The sequence below is a fragment of the Pristiophorus japonicus genome, chromosome 15 (genome assembly GCF_044704955.1).
Source record: "Pristiophorus japonicus isolate sPriJap1 chromosome 15, sPriJap1.hap1, whole genome shotgun sequence".
In the NCBI taxonomy this organism is placed as follows: Eukaryota; Metazoa; Chordata; class Chondrichthyes; family Pristiophoridae; genus Pristiophorus; species Pristiophorus japonicus.
This window is the reverse complement of record NC_091991.1, coordinates 64782913-64795949: the sequence shown is the minus strand read 5'-3', so window position 1 is coordinate 64795949 and position 13037 is coordinate 64782913. Positions and strand designations below refer to the sequence as shown.

General features: G+C 41.7%; 1 protein-coding gene across 2 annotated transcripts in view; it reads left to right on the top strand.

Annotated features, from left to right (window-relative positions):
- Nucleotides 1–13037, top strand: part of LOC139280820 (FYVE, RhoGEF and PH domain-containing protein 4-like) — a 370209-nt gene that overhangs the window by 319942 nt on the left and 37230 nt on the right. Inside the window, exons 1-3 of one of the 2 annotated variants that reach the window (XM_070900543.1) lie at nt 6291–6390; nt 7008–7146; nt 12518–12576. In XM_070900543.1, coding sequence (XP_070756644.1) covers nt 7035–7146; nt 12518–12576 — 171 coding nt within the window. In that variant the 5' untranslated portion in view covers nt 6291–6390; nt 7008–7034. Of the gene's footprint in view, nt 1–6290; nt 6391–7007; nt 7147–12517; nt 12577–13037 lie in introns of those variants that run through there. The other variant, XM_070900542.1, reaches the window with a different exon arrangement.

Here is a 13037-nt window from a genome sequence, read left to right as displayed (position 1 = left end):
TACAGACCACCAAACAGCAATTGTAAGGTTGGAGACAGCATCAAACAAGAAATTAGGGATGCATGCAATAAAGGTACAGCAGTTATCATAGAAACATAGAAATATAGAAAATAGGTGCAGGAGTAGGCCATTCGGCCCTTCTAGCCTGCACCGCCATTCAATGAGTTCATGGCTGAACATGCAACTTCAGTACCCCCTTCATTCTTTCTCGCCATACCCATTGATCCCCCTAGTAGTCATGGGTGACTTTAATCTAAATATTGATTGCTACCAGTTTGGTTAGCCCAATGTGGTGGAGGAGCATTTCCTGGAGTGTATTAGGGATGGCTTTCTAGACCAATATGTTGAGGAACCAACTAGGGAGCTGGCCATCCTAGACTGGGTGATGTGCAATGAGAAAGGACTAATTAGCAATCTTGTTGTGCGAGGCCCCTTGGGGAAGAATGACCATGACCTGGTAGAATTCTTAAGATGGAGAGTGACAGTTAATTCAGAAACTAGGGTCCTGAACTTAAGGAAAGGTAACTTCGATGGTTTGAGGCGTCAATTGGCTAGAATGGACTAGCAAATAATACTTAAAGGGTTGACGGTGGATAGGCAATGGCAAACATTTAAAGATCACATGGATGAACTTCAGCAATTGTACATCCCTGTCTGGAGTAAAAATAAAACGAGGAAGGTGGCTCAACCGTGGCTAACAAGAGAAATTAAGAATAGTGTTAAATCCAAGGAAGAGGCATATAAATTGGCCAGAAAAAGCAACAAACTTGAGGATGGAGAAATTTAGAATTCAGCAGAGGAGGACAAAGGATTTAATTAAGAGGGGAAAAATAGAGTACAAGAAGAAGCTTGCCGGGAACATAAAAACTGACTGCAAAAGCTTCTATAGATATGTGAAGAGAAAAAGATTAGTGAAGACAAATGTAGGTCCCTTGCAAACAGATTCAGGTGAATTTATAATGGAGAACAAAGAAATGGCAGACCAACTGAACAAATACTTTGGTTCTGTCTTCACCGAAGGAAGACACAAATAACCACCTGGAAGTACTAGGGGACCGAGTGTCTAGTGAGAAGGAGGGACTGAAGAATATCCTTATTAGACTGGAAATTGTGTTAGGGAAATTGATGGGATTGAAGGCCGATAAATCCCCAAGGCCTGATAGTCTGCATCCCAGAGTACTTAAGGAAGTGGCCCTAGAAATAGTGGATGCATTGGTGATCATTTTCCAACAGTCTATCGACTCTGGATCAGTCCCTATGGACTGGAGAGTAGCTAATGTAACACCACTTTTTAAAAAAGAAGGGAGAGAGAAAGCGGGTAATTATAGACCGCTTAGCCTGACATCAGTAGTGGGGAAAACGTTGGAATCAATTATTAAAGATGAAATAGCAGCGCATTTGGAAAGCAGTGACAGGATCGGTCCAAGTCAGCATGGATTTATGAAGGGGAAATCATGCTCGACAAATCTTCTAGAATTTTTTGATGTAACTAGTAGAGTGGACAAGCAACAACCGGTGGATGTGGTGTATTTGGACTTTCAAAAGGCTTTTCTCAAGGTCCCACACAAGAGATTGGTGTGCAAAATCAAAGCACATGATATTGGGGGTAATATACTGACGTGGATAGAGAACTGGTTGGCAGACAGGAAGCAGAGAGTCGAGATAAACTGGTCTTTTTCAGAATGGCAGGCAGGGCTCAGTACTGGGACCCCAGCTCTTTACAATATACATCAATGATTTGGATGAAGGAATTGTGTAATATCTCCACATTTGCAGATGACACTAAACTGGGTGGCGGTGTGAGCTGTGAGGGGGACGCTAGGAGGCTGCAGTGTGACTTGGACAGGTTAGGTGAGTGGGCAAATGCATGGCAGATGCAGTATAATGTGGATAAATGTGAGGTTATCCACTTTGGGGGCAAAAATGCGAGACAGAATATTATCTGAATGGCGGCAGATTAGGAAAAGGGGAGGTGCAACGAGACCTGGGTGTCATGGTTCATCAGTCATTGAAAGTTAGCAGACAGATACAGCAGGCGGTGAAGAAGGCAAATGGTATGTTGGCTTTCATAGCTAGGGGATTTGAGTATAGGAGCAGGGAGGTCTAACTGCAGTTGTACAAGGCCTTAGTGACGCCTCACCTGGAATATTGTGTTTAGTTTTGGTCTCCTAATTTGAGGTAGGACATTCTTGCTATTGAGGAAGTGCAGCGAAGGTTCACCAGACTGATTCCCGGGATGGTTGGACTGACATATGAGGAGAGACTGGATCAACTGGGTCTTTATACATTGGAATTTAGAAGGATGAGAGGGGATCTCATAGAAACATATAAGATTCTGACGGGACGGGACAGATTTAGATGCAGGTAGAATGTTCCCGATGTTGGGGAAGTCCAGAACCAGGGGACATAGTCTAAGGATAAGGGGTCAGCCATTTAGGACTGAGATGAGGGGAAACGTCTTCACTCAGAGTTGTTAACCTGTGGAATTCCCTGCCGCAGAGAGTTGTTGATGCCAGTTCATTGGATATATTCAAGAGGGAGTTAGATATGGCCCTTACGGCTAAGGGGATCAAGGGGTATGGAGAGAAAGCAGGAAAGGGGTACTGAGGGAATGATCAGCCATGATATTGAATGGTGGTGCAGGCTCAAAGGGCCGAATGGCCTACTCCTGCACCTATTTTCTATGTTAGAGATAGTAAGAGGAAAAAGTCACTGGTGGGTGTAGTTTATAGGCCCCCAAATAATAACTTCACGGTGGAGAGGGCAATAATCAAGGGAATAATGGAGACATGTGAAAAAGGAACGGCAGTAATCACGGGGGATTTTAACCTACATATCGATTGGTCAAATCAAATCGCACGGGGTAGCCTGGAGGAGGAACTCATAGAATGCATACGGGATTGTTTCTTAGAACAGTATGTTACAGAACCTACAAGGGAGCAAGCTATCTTAGATCTGGTCCTGTGTAATGAGACAGGAATAATAAACGATCTCCTAGTAAAAGATCCTCTCTGAGTGATCAGTGTGGTTGAATTTGTAATACAGATTGAGGATGAGGAAGTAGTGTCTCAAACGAGCGTACTATGCTTAAACAAAGGGGACTACAGTGGGATGAGGGCAGAGTTGGCTAAAGTAGACTGGAAACCCAGACTAAACGGTGGCACAATTGAGGAACAGTGGAGGACTTTTAAGGAGCTCTTTCATAGTGCTCAACAAAAATATATTGCAGTGAAAAAGAAGGGCGGTAAGAGAAGGGATAACCAGCCGTGGATAACCAAGGAAATAAAGGAGAGTATCAAATTTAAAAACCAATGCGTATAAGGTGGCCAAGGTTAGTGGGAAACTAGAAGATTGGGAAAATGTTAAACGACAGCAAAGAATGACTAAGAAAGCAATAAAGATGGAGAAGATAGATTACGAAGGTAAACTTGCGCAAAACATAAAAACGGATAGTAAAAGCTTTTACAGATTTATAAAACGGAAAAGAGTGACTAAAGTAAATGTTGGTCCCTTAGAAGATGAGAAAGGGGATTTAATAATGGGAAATGTGGAAATGGCTGAGACCTTAAACAATTATTTTGCTTCGGTCTTCACAGTGGAAGACACAAAAACCATGCCAAAAATTGCTGGTCACGGGAATGTGGGAAGGGAGGACCTTGAGACAATCACTATCACTAAGGGGATAGTGCTGGACGGGCTAATGGGACTCAAGGTAGACAAGTCCCCTGATCCTAATGAAATGCATCCCAGGGTATTAAAAGAGATGGCGGAAGTTATAGCAGATGCATTTGTTATAATCTACCAAAATTCTCTGGACTCTGGGGAGGCACCAGCGGATTGGAAAGCAGCTAATGTAATGCCTCTGTTTATAAAAAAAAAAGGGGGCAGACAAAAGGCAGGTAACTATAGGCCGGTTAGTTTAACATCTGTAGTGGGGAAAATGCTTGAAGCTATCATTAAGGAAGAAATAGCGGGACATCTAGATAGGAATAGTGCAATCAAGCAGACGCAGCATGGATTTGTGAAGGGGAAATCATGTTTAACTAATTTACTGGAATTCTTTGAGGATATAACGAGCATGGTGGATAGAGGTGTACCGATGGATGTGGTGTATTTAGATTTTCAAAAGGCATTCGATAAGATGCCACCCCAAAGGTTACTGCAGAAGATAAAGGTACGCGGAGTCAGAGGAAATGTATTAGCAAGGATAGAGAATTGGCTGGCGAACAGAAAGCAGAGAGTCGGGATAAATGGCTCCTTTTTCGGGTTGGTAATCGGTGGTTAGTGGTGTGCCACAGGGATCAGTGCTGGGACCACAACTGTTTACAATATACATAGATGACCTGGAAGAGGGGACAGAGTGTAATGTAACAAAATTTGCAGATGACACAAAGATTAGTGGGAAAGCTGGTTGTGTAGAGGACACAAAGGCTGCAAAGAGATTTAGATAGATTAAGCGAATGGGCTAAGGTTTGGCAGATGGAATACAATGTTGGAAAGTGTGAGGTCATCCACCTTGGGGGGAGAAACAGTAAAAGGGAATATTATTTGAATGGGGAGAAATTACAACATGCTGCGGTGCAGAGGGACCTGGGGGTCCTTGTGCATGAATCCCAAAAAGTTAGTTTGCAGGTGCAGCAGGTAATCAGGAAGGTGAATGGAATGTTGGCCTTCATTGCGAGAGGGATGGAGTACAAAAGCAGGGAGGTCCTTCTGCAACTGTATAGGGTGTTGGTGAGGCCGCACCTGGGGTACTGCGTGCAGTTTTGGTCACCTTACTTAAGGAAGGATATACTAGCTTTGGAGGGGGTACAGAGACGATTCACGAGGCTCATTCCGGAGATGAGGGGGTTACCTTATGATGATAGATTGAGTAGACTGGGTCTTTACTCGTTGGAGTTCAGAAGGATGAGGGGTGATCTTATAGAAACATTTAAAATAATGAAAGGGATAGACAAGATAGAGGCAGAGAGGCTGTTTCCACTGGTCAGGGAGACTAGAACTAGGGGGCACAGCCACAAAATACGGGTGAGGCAATTTAAAACCGAGTTGAGAAGGAATTTCTTCTCCCAAAGGATTGTGAATCTGTGGAATTCTCTGCCCAAGGAAGCAGTTGAGGCTAGCTCATTGAATGTATTCAAATCACAGATTTTTAACCAATAAGGGAATTAAGGGTTACGGGGAGAGGGCGGGTAAGTGGAGCGGAGTCCATGGCCAGATCAGCCATGATCTTGTTGAATGGCAGAGCAGGCTCGAGGGGCTAGATGGCCTACTCCTGTTCCTAATTCTTATGTTCTTATGTTCTTGTATGTTTCAATGTAACCAGTGTGAATCAGTAAGGACAGGGATAAGACAAGCAGGACTTGGTATGAGACTGTATCTGTGCAGCAGAATTTTGCAATCATTGTTTTTTTTGGAGGTAGACCAGCAAGGAGTTTAGAGGTGACAGACTTGTATCAGGGTTTCAGTGGTGGAGTGGAAAGGTGCAAATACTGGTCTTGGTGATGGATATGATATGGATTTAAAAGCTCAGTGCAGGGTTCAACAGGACACCAAGATTGTGAAGTCTCATTCAGCCTGAGAATGTGGCCAAAGAAGGCGATGAAATCAGTAACAAGGGAGTAGAGTTTGCGACTGGCTTAATGTGATGGTTTCCTTTTCCATCGTTCGCTTTGTTTCTTTCTCTCCTTTTGCTTCATTGGTTAAAGAGATAGACCAGTGGACCTGATGTTCATGAGGATTCAGTTGTCCTGTTGATGTTGCCATGTCATTATCTATTCGCATTTCCAGCAATTTGCGGCACAAATATATGATCTGAAGAGTGAGGTGACGTAAACAATCCAATTCACTGTGTTCACCATGAGATGCGATGCTCCAGCAATTTGAGTCTTTGGCTCACCATTGACCAGAACCTTAAATGAATGCAGTGACTCCAAAAGCAGGGCAGGGGCTGGGTATTCTGCAACAATTGGCTCACTTCCTGATGCCTCCGACGACTCCAACTGCAAGGTAGAAGGCAGGAGTGTGATGGAATAATCGCCACTCACTTGGATTGACGCAGCCGCAACAACACTCGAAGCATGACACAATACAGAGAAGAACAGTCTGCTTGATGAGCTCTCCTGCCACGAGACTCAATAGCAATGTCCTCTGCCACCAGCACACTGTGGCCTTTGTATATACTATCTGCAGGATGCACAGCAACTACTTACCTAAGCTTACTTCCACTGCACTTCACAAATCCACAACCTTGAACACTGAAAAGGACAAAAGCAGCAATCTCCATGGGAACACTGTCCTTTCCAAGTCACATACCCTTCTGACTTGGATGTATGTTACTGGATCAAAATCAAACGAGAACTTTGATGCTGAAGTGGAGAAGGTTTCCATGTGAGTAACATTTGAACATTGGTCTTGCGATGCTAAGAGCAAGGTCTTGGGAATCATGATAAAAATTGTGGAATTCCCTACCTAACACCATTGAGTATAGTCACCATAAGCACTGCAGTGGTTCAAGAAGGCGGCCCACTACCTTCGCAGGGCATCTAGGGCTGGGCAATATATGTGGCCTTTCCAATGTCTCCTGCTTCCCAAGAACAAATTTTGAAACACTTTTACCCCACTTACCTTGTAGCCCAGGGGCACCAAGTTCAATTGTTATGCTTCTATTATTCCAGCCATGATCCACTAACTCCGCACAGGTAAAAATCAAACCTGAATGCACTACTGAATAACTCATTTATCAAGGAGAGTGAGAATAGTTCTTAACAACATTCTGATAGTAGTCCAGACTTACTGAGGGGTACAAAATGCTGATTTCTTAAAATTATGCCGTGTAATTCATGACCAGTTATAATGTACCATTTGATGAATTTTATATCTACAGCCTATTTTCCAATCACTTGAGCCAATTACTTTTAGTTTGGCTTCTTATTTACTTCTGCTTTTTTTCTTTGTGATGCCAGCTTTGATTTTTACATTTTTGTTGGTATTTGTCTGCTTTTCAGAAACAAGAGATCTGTGGTTCCCTCACAATGCAACATCACATGTTGGAACCCATCCAACGAATTCCTCGCTATGAGCTGCTCCTCAAGGATTATTTGAAGAAACTACCAGAAAATTCCTCAGACAGGAAAGATGCAGAGAGTAAGGAAAACTCTGAATTATTTTTAAAATTGGTTCAATACTGTGATCACTAAATTAGGACGTTAAATCGATCAGATCAGAATAATGCTTCTGGGTACTTGACAAAAATAAAGCTAAATAAATTTCAAACTTTTTTTTATATGGGGTTTTTTTTTGTTTGTGTTTTCTTTTCTCCATTTTCAGCATTCTGTTTATCCCCACCCAACAACCTTGAGCAAGAGGGTTTGTTGATTCTGCCTTGGGATGGAATGCTATGATCCACTGTGCCAAGTAGCTTGCAGGGCAGAACCAGGTTAGGTTGGGAATTATATATATCTCCTTTAGTATAACCCACATGACATAGATCACCAAAGCTGCACTGCAGCCCTAATCCTGCATTAACCTGAATAGTTGTAGAAACCAAAGCATGCAAGCCCTTCTCTGCACATATGTCCCTGCACATTGATTTCCTTTTTTAATGTTACACCTTGGTCAGCATTTTGTGGGAATGACATTCAAGTCCTCAATTTTGTACCAAAGTTCAAGCTTTTCTTGTGTTTCAAATTTATTACCATTTGTCATTCCCCATGTTAACTGTTATCCTCAAGCTCATGAGGGCAAGATATCCTAGGCCTGGTACTGTTCCACATCTGAGGATGTTCTTGAATTAGGGAGATGTACAGTTCTTCCCTGTATTTCCATTTTTTGCCTTTCCATATCAACACTGCTCCTTCAGCTCCTTGATGTCTCTAATCCTATTTCTAAGCATGAATAAGTTTGCATACTGTTTTTTTTTAAATGCTTTGCATGGTTTCAATTCATAGAATTATAAAGCACAGCAGGAGGCTATTTGGCCGTCATGCCTGTGCCGGCTCTTTGAAAGAGCTATCCCAATTAGTCCCTTGCCCTTTCCCCATAGCCCTGCAATTTTTCCCCTTCCAGTATTTATCCAATTCTCTTTTGAAAGTTATTATTGAATCTGCTTATACCACCCTTGCAGGCAATGCATTCCAAATCATAACTTGCTGCGTTTTGTTTTTAAACTCTTCATCTTGTCTGATTCTTTTGGACACCTCTATTAAAACTCCTCTTGCCATTCTCTGTTCCAAGGAGAACAACCCCAGCTTTTCTAGTCTCTCCATGGAACTGAAGTCACGTATCCCTGGTACCATTCTAGTAAATCTCTTCTGCACCTTTTTCTAAGACCTTAACAGCCTTACAAAGTGCGGTGCCCAGAATTGGACAGAGTACTCCAGCTGGGGCCTAATCAATGTTATAAAGATTTAGTATAATTTCCTTGCTTTTGTACACTCTTCCTCTATTTATAAAGCCATGGATCCTGTAAGCTATTTTTAAACGACTTTCTCAACTTGTCCTGCCACCTTCAAAGGTTTGTGTAAGTCACCCCCAGGTGTCTGCTCCTGCACCCCCTTTTAGTTTATATTGCCGCTCCCCATTCTTCCTACCAAAATGCATTACTTCGCATTCCTCTGCGTTAAATTTCATCTGCCATGTGTCTGCCTATTTCACCAGTCTGTGTATTTCTTCGTGAAATCTTTTGCTATCCTCCTCACTGTTTACCACATTTCAGTTTTGTGTTGTCTGCAAACTTTTAAATGATGCCCTGTATACTCAAGTCCAGGTCATTTTCACATCAAAAGGAGCAGTGGTCCTAATACCGATCCCTAGGGGACACTGCTCCATACGTACCTCCAGTCTGAAAAACAACTGTTCACCATTACTCTCTGCTTTCTGACCTTTAGCCAATATTATATCCATGCTGCCACTGCCCCTTGAATCCCATTGGCTTCAATTTTGATAAGTCTATTATGTGGCATTTTATCAAATGCCTTTTGAAAGCCCAAATACACATCATCCAAACTATCTTCATCAACCCTCTTCACTACTTCAAAGAACTCAATCAAGTTAGTCATACACAATTTGTCTTTAACACATCCGTGCTAGCTTTCATTAATTAAACCATATTTTTCCCAGCGACAATTAATGTTGTCTCTGATTATTATCTTTGTTTCTCCACAACTGACCGGCATTCGGCTGACTGGCATGTAGGGGCCGGGTTTATCCCTCTCCCCTTTTTTTTTTTAAAACAAGGGTGTAGCATCTGCAATCCTGCAATCCTCTGACACCACTCCCATATCTAAGGCGGATTGGATGCATCCCATCAGGACCGGGTTAATTTTCTACTTTGAGCGCTGCTAACTTTTTAAGTACTCCCTCTTTTATCTATTCTATCTAAATTCTTGATCATCTCCTCTAACTGTGACATTGGCAGCATCCTCTTTAGGAAGACAGATCAATATACACATTTAGTATCTTTACCATGCCCTCTGCCTCCACCAGAAGATCTTTTTGGTCCCTAATCAGCCCACCCTTCCTTTGATTACCCTTTTACTATGTGTGTGTTTTTATAAAAGGCTTTTGCTTTCCCTGTTAGCTGCTTATCTATTCTTGTACAGTCTCTCTTCCCCTCTTATTTCCTTCTTCAGTTCTCCTCTGTATTTTCTGTATTCCGCTTGATTCTCTACTGTATTATGAGCCTGACATTCATCATAAGCTTCCATTTTCTGTTTCACTTTAACTTTGTATCTTTAGTCAGCCAGGGTGCTCTAGCCTTGGATGTCCTTTCTTTCCCCCACATGGGAATGTGTAGAGTCTGTACCCAAACTATCTTTTTGAAGGTCTCCCATTGCTCATTTACTGTTTTACCCACCAATCTTTGATTCCAATGCACCTGGGCTCAATCCCCTTTCAGCTCACTGAAATTAGCCCTCCTCCAGTTGAGTATTTTCACGTTTATTGTTCCTTGTCCTTTTCCATAACTGTTCAAAACCTAATGTTATTGTGATCAATATTTCTAAAATAGTCTCCCACTGAAACATGCTGTTTGGACTCTAAGGGAATTGAAGGATATGGGGATCAGGCAGGAAAGTGGAGTTGAGATCAACCATGACCTTATTGAATGGCCGAGCAGGCCTACACCTGTGCCTATTATGTTTTTATGTTCCACTTGCCTTGTTTCATTCCCTAGACTCAAATTGAGCACTGCTTCCTTCCTCGTTTTGGCTGGAAACGTGCGGATTAAGAAAGTTCGCTTGTACATATTTCAGGATTTCCTCCCCCTTTTTGCCCATTACACTGTTACTTTCTCAGTCTATATTAGGATAATTGAAACCCCCCATTATCACTACTGAAGATTCTTGCATCTTCCTGAAATTTGCTCCTCTATCTCCTTCCCATTATTTGGTGGTGTATTTGCTCGGCATTGGCCCCTTTCTGTGCTGTATCAGTCCAGCAGTGTAATAGCTCCTCTTTTGTTCCTTCATTCATTCTAACCAAATAGATTGTCTTTGAACCCTCAAGTACATCATACTTTCCAGTGCTGTAACTGTGTCCTTGATCAATACTTCCTTCCCTACACTTTCTGAATACTTTGTCGCCATGAATATTAAGTTTCCAATCTTCCTCTTGTTTGAACCAGGTCTCTATTATTGCCACTATATCATCATTCCCTTTAAGAGGAAGTTAGATAAGCACTCGAAGAAGAAAAATATTAAAAGTTGCATGGAAATGGGATTAGATAGCTCTACCAATACAATCTTGTATTTATTGCGCATGTCCACTAATATTTCCTTATGTAGAAGATGGTATCAAATGTGATAAAGTCCACTATTTTCAGAAACAAACTGATAAGACTGACTTATTTTATCATCTTACCCCAGCAAATGAGATAAATGACCAAATAATCTGTTTTAGTAAGTGGTTTGAGGGATAAATGTTGAGCAGGACACCCGTGCTCTTCTTCGAATAATTGTTCTTTGTATCCAACTGAAGAAGCAGACAGGGTCTTTATTTAATATCTCTTCTAAAAGGCAGAACCTCGGTCAATGCAGCACTCCCCTCTGTACTGCACCTAGATAGTGTGGTCAGGTCCTGGAGTGGGACTTGAACCTGAAACTGCCTGACTCAAGCAGTAGTGCTATCCATGAAGGTCCATTCTTCACACGTGAACCAAGTTAATGTTGGCACAATATTCCCCTCGGCGGTCAATTGTAGCTTTTCCATATGCCATATCCTTTCTTCACCCACCATACAGGTGCACTGGCATCTACTTCCTAACAGAGGTTGCTGGATAGGGATGAAGAGCAGAGAATGTAGTTGATGAATTTTCTCTCCAGCTCGGGGATGACCATACATCATCATGTCCCATTGCTATCCCTACGGAGATCACCTAACTCAAACCAGGCCAAGGGATTGAACATGGACTCTTCATCTTCTATCTAACTCTGTACCATGCCACATAGTGCTATTAACATTTTTGATACTTGCATCGCACCAATTGGTGAGATAATGCTTAAGCAAAGAAACAAATTGTAGACGATAAGTAAATATTTAGGAAGTAACCTAAAGGACAGAATATTTGCAAATAAGTAGTTTATGTATTATTCTATTGCAGAAATACTTGCATCTGAATGGTGGAAGGTTGATGGTCAGGCATGTTACCGGAACCAGTTGACACAAGGATGTCTGTACAAACTGCTTGGCTGCTGGAGAATCGCTCCAGAGCAAACTTCTTGCCAGAAGTTTTCACTGAATTTTATTTATTTTTTATAATTGCAACGCCAACTTGCAATCAGAAGCATGGCAAACTTGAGCATGACTCTGACAATTGTGGAGGAAAGCAATTTTAAAGTTTTAATCTCAGCTTGGGGCTCAGCTACCTCTGGTGAACCATTTGAGCTTCACCTTTGGGGCCAAGGTGCCACCTGAAATTTTCAATCATATTATTTCTTTATTATTCTGCCCATTATTTTCTATTATATTTTTAGGTCAATGTAATTTATTGAGAAACTAGGATTATTATTATTATTCAGGTTAAGCAATGCCTCGATTTCAAAATTCTCATCTTTATTTTCAAATCCCTCCATGGCCTCACCCCTCCCTATCTCTGTAATCTCCTATAGTCCCACAACACCCCGAGATGCCTGCGCTCCTCTTATTCTGCCCTTCTGTGCATCCTGGATTATAATCGCTCAACCATTGATGCCAGTGCTTTCTGTTGCCTAGGCCCCAAGCTCTGAAACTCCCTGCCGAAACACCTCTGCCTCTCTACCCCTCTTTCCTCCTTCAAGACGCTCCTTAAAATATACCTCTTTGACCACACGTTTGATCACCTGCGCTAACTTCTACTTATGCGGCTTGGTGTCAAATTTTTATCGCATAATACTCCTGTGTAGCGCCTTGGGACCTTTCACTACGTTAAAGGTGCTATATAAATACAAGTTTTTATTGACTGCATTAGTGAGATACTTAGTAAGATTCATTGTGACTTTGAATAATTAAACTAAGTATTTATTTTTTAAAATATTTTTAGAGTCCCTTGAAATTATTTCCACTGCAGCCACCCACTCAAATGCTGCAATCCGTATAATGGTGAGTACAAAAATTAAATTTGCCTTATATAGCTTAATTTTTTTGCAAAAAGTGCTTGCGTCAGGATTACCTATTTGCAAGTGAGCAAGCAAGCAAGTAATTGCCATTGACAAACACTAAATGTAAGGGTCCTTGCTGCACAGAGAGGAGTCAGCACATTAAAATCCAATCATGTTGGGAGTAGTTGACAGCTATTTATATAATAAATATTCATTGTGAAGCATACGAACAGTGAGATTGTCTTACCAGTGCACTCTTGTGACATTTCTGATCATGAATATCTCTGCAATTGCATCTGCTGTCAAACCAGATTAACTGCAGCAGGTTTGATTTCACTGCACAATCTGCTGGAGAAATGTAAATCATTTCTAATTGCACATAATCATTAAAGCAAGCCCAATGATCGAACTGTACGGTTGAGTAATGGCAAAAAAACGGTATATACCCTGGGGCCAAAATTG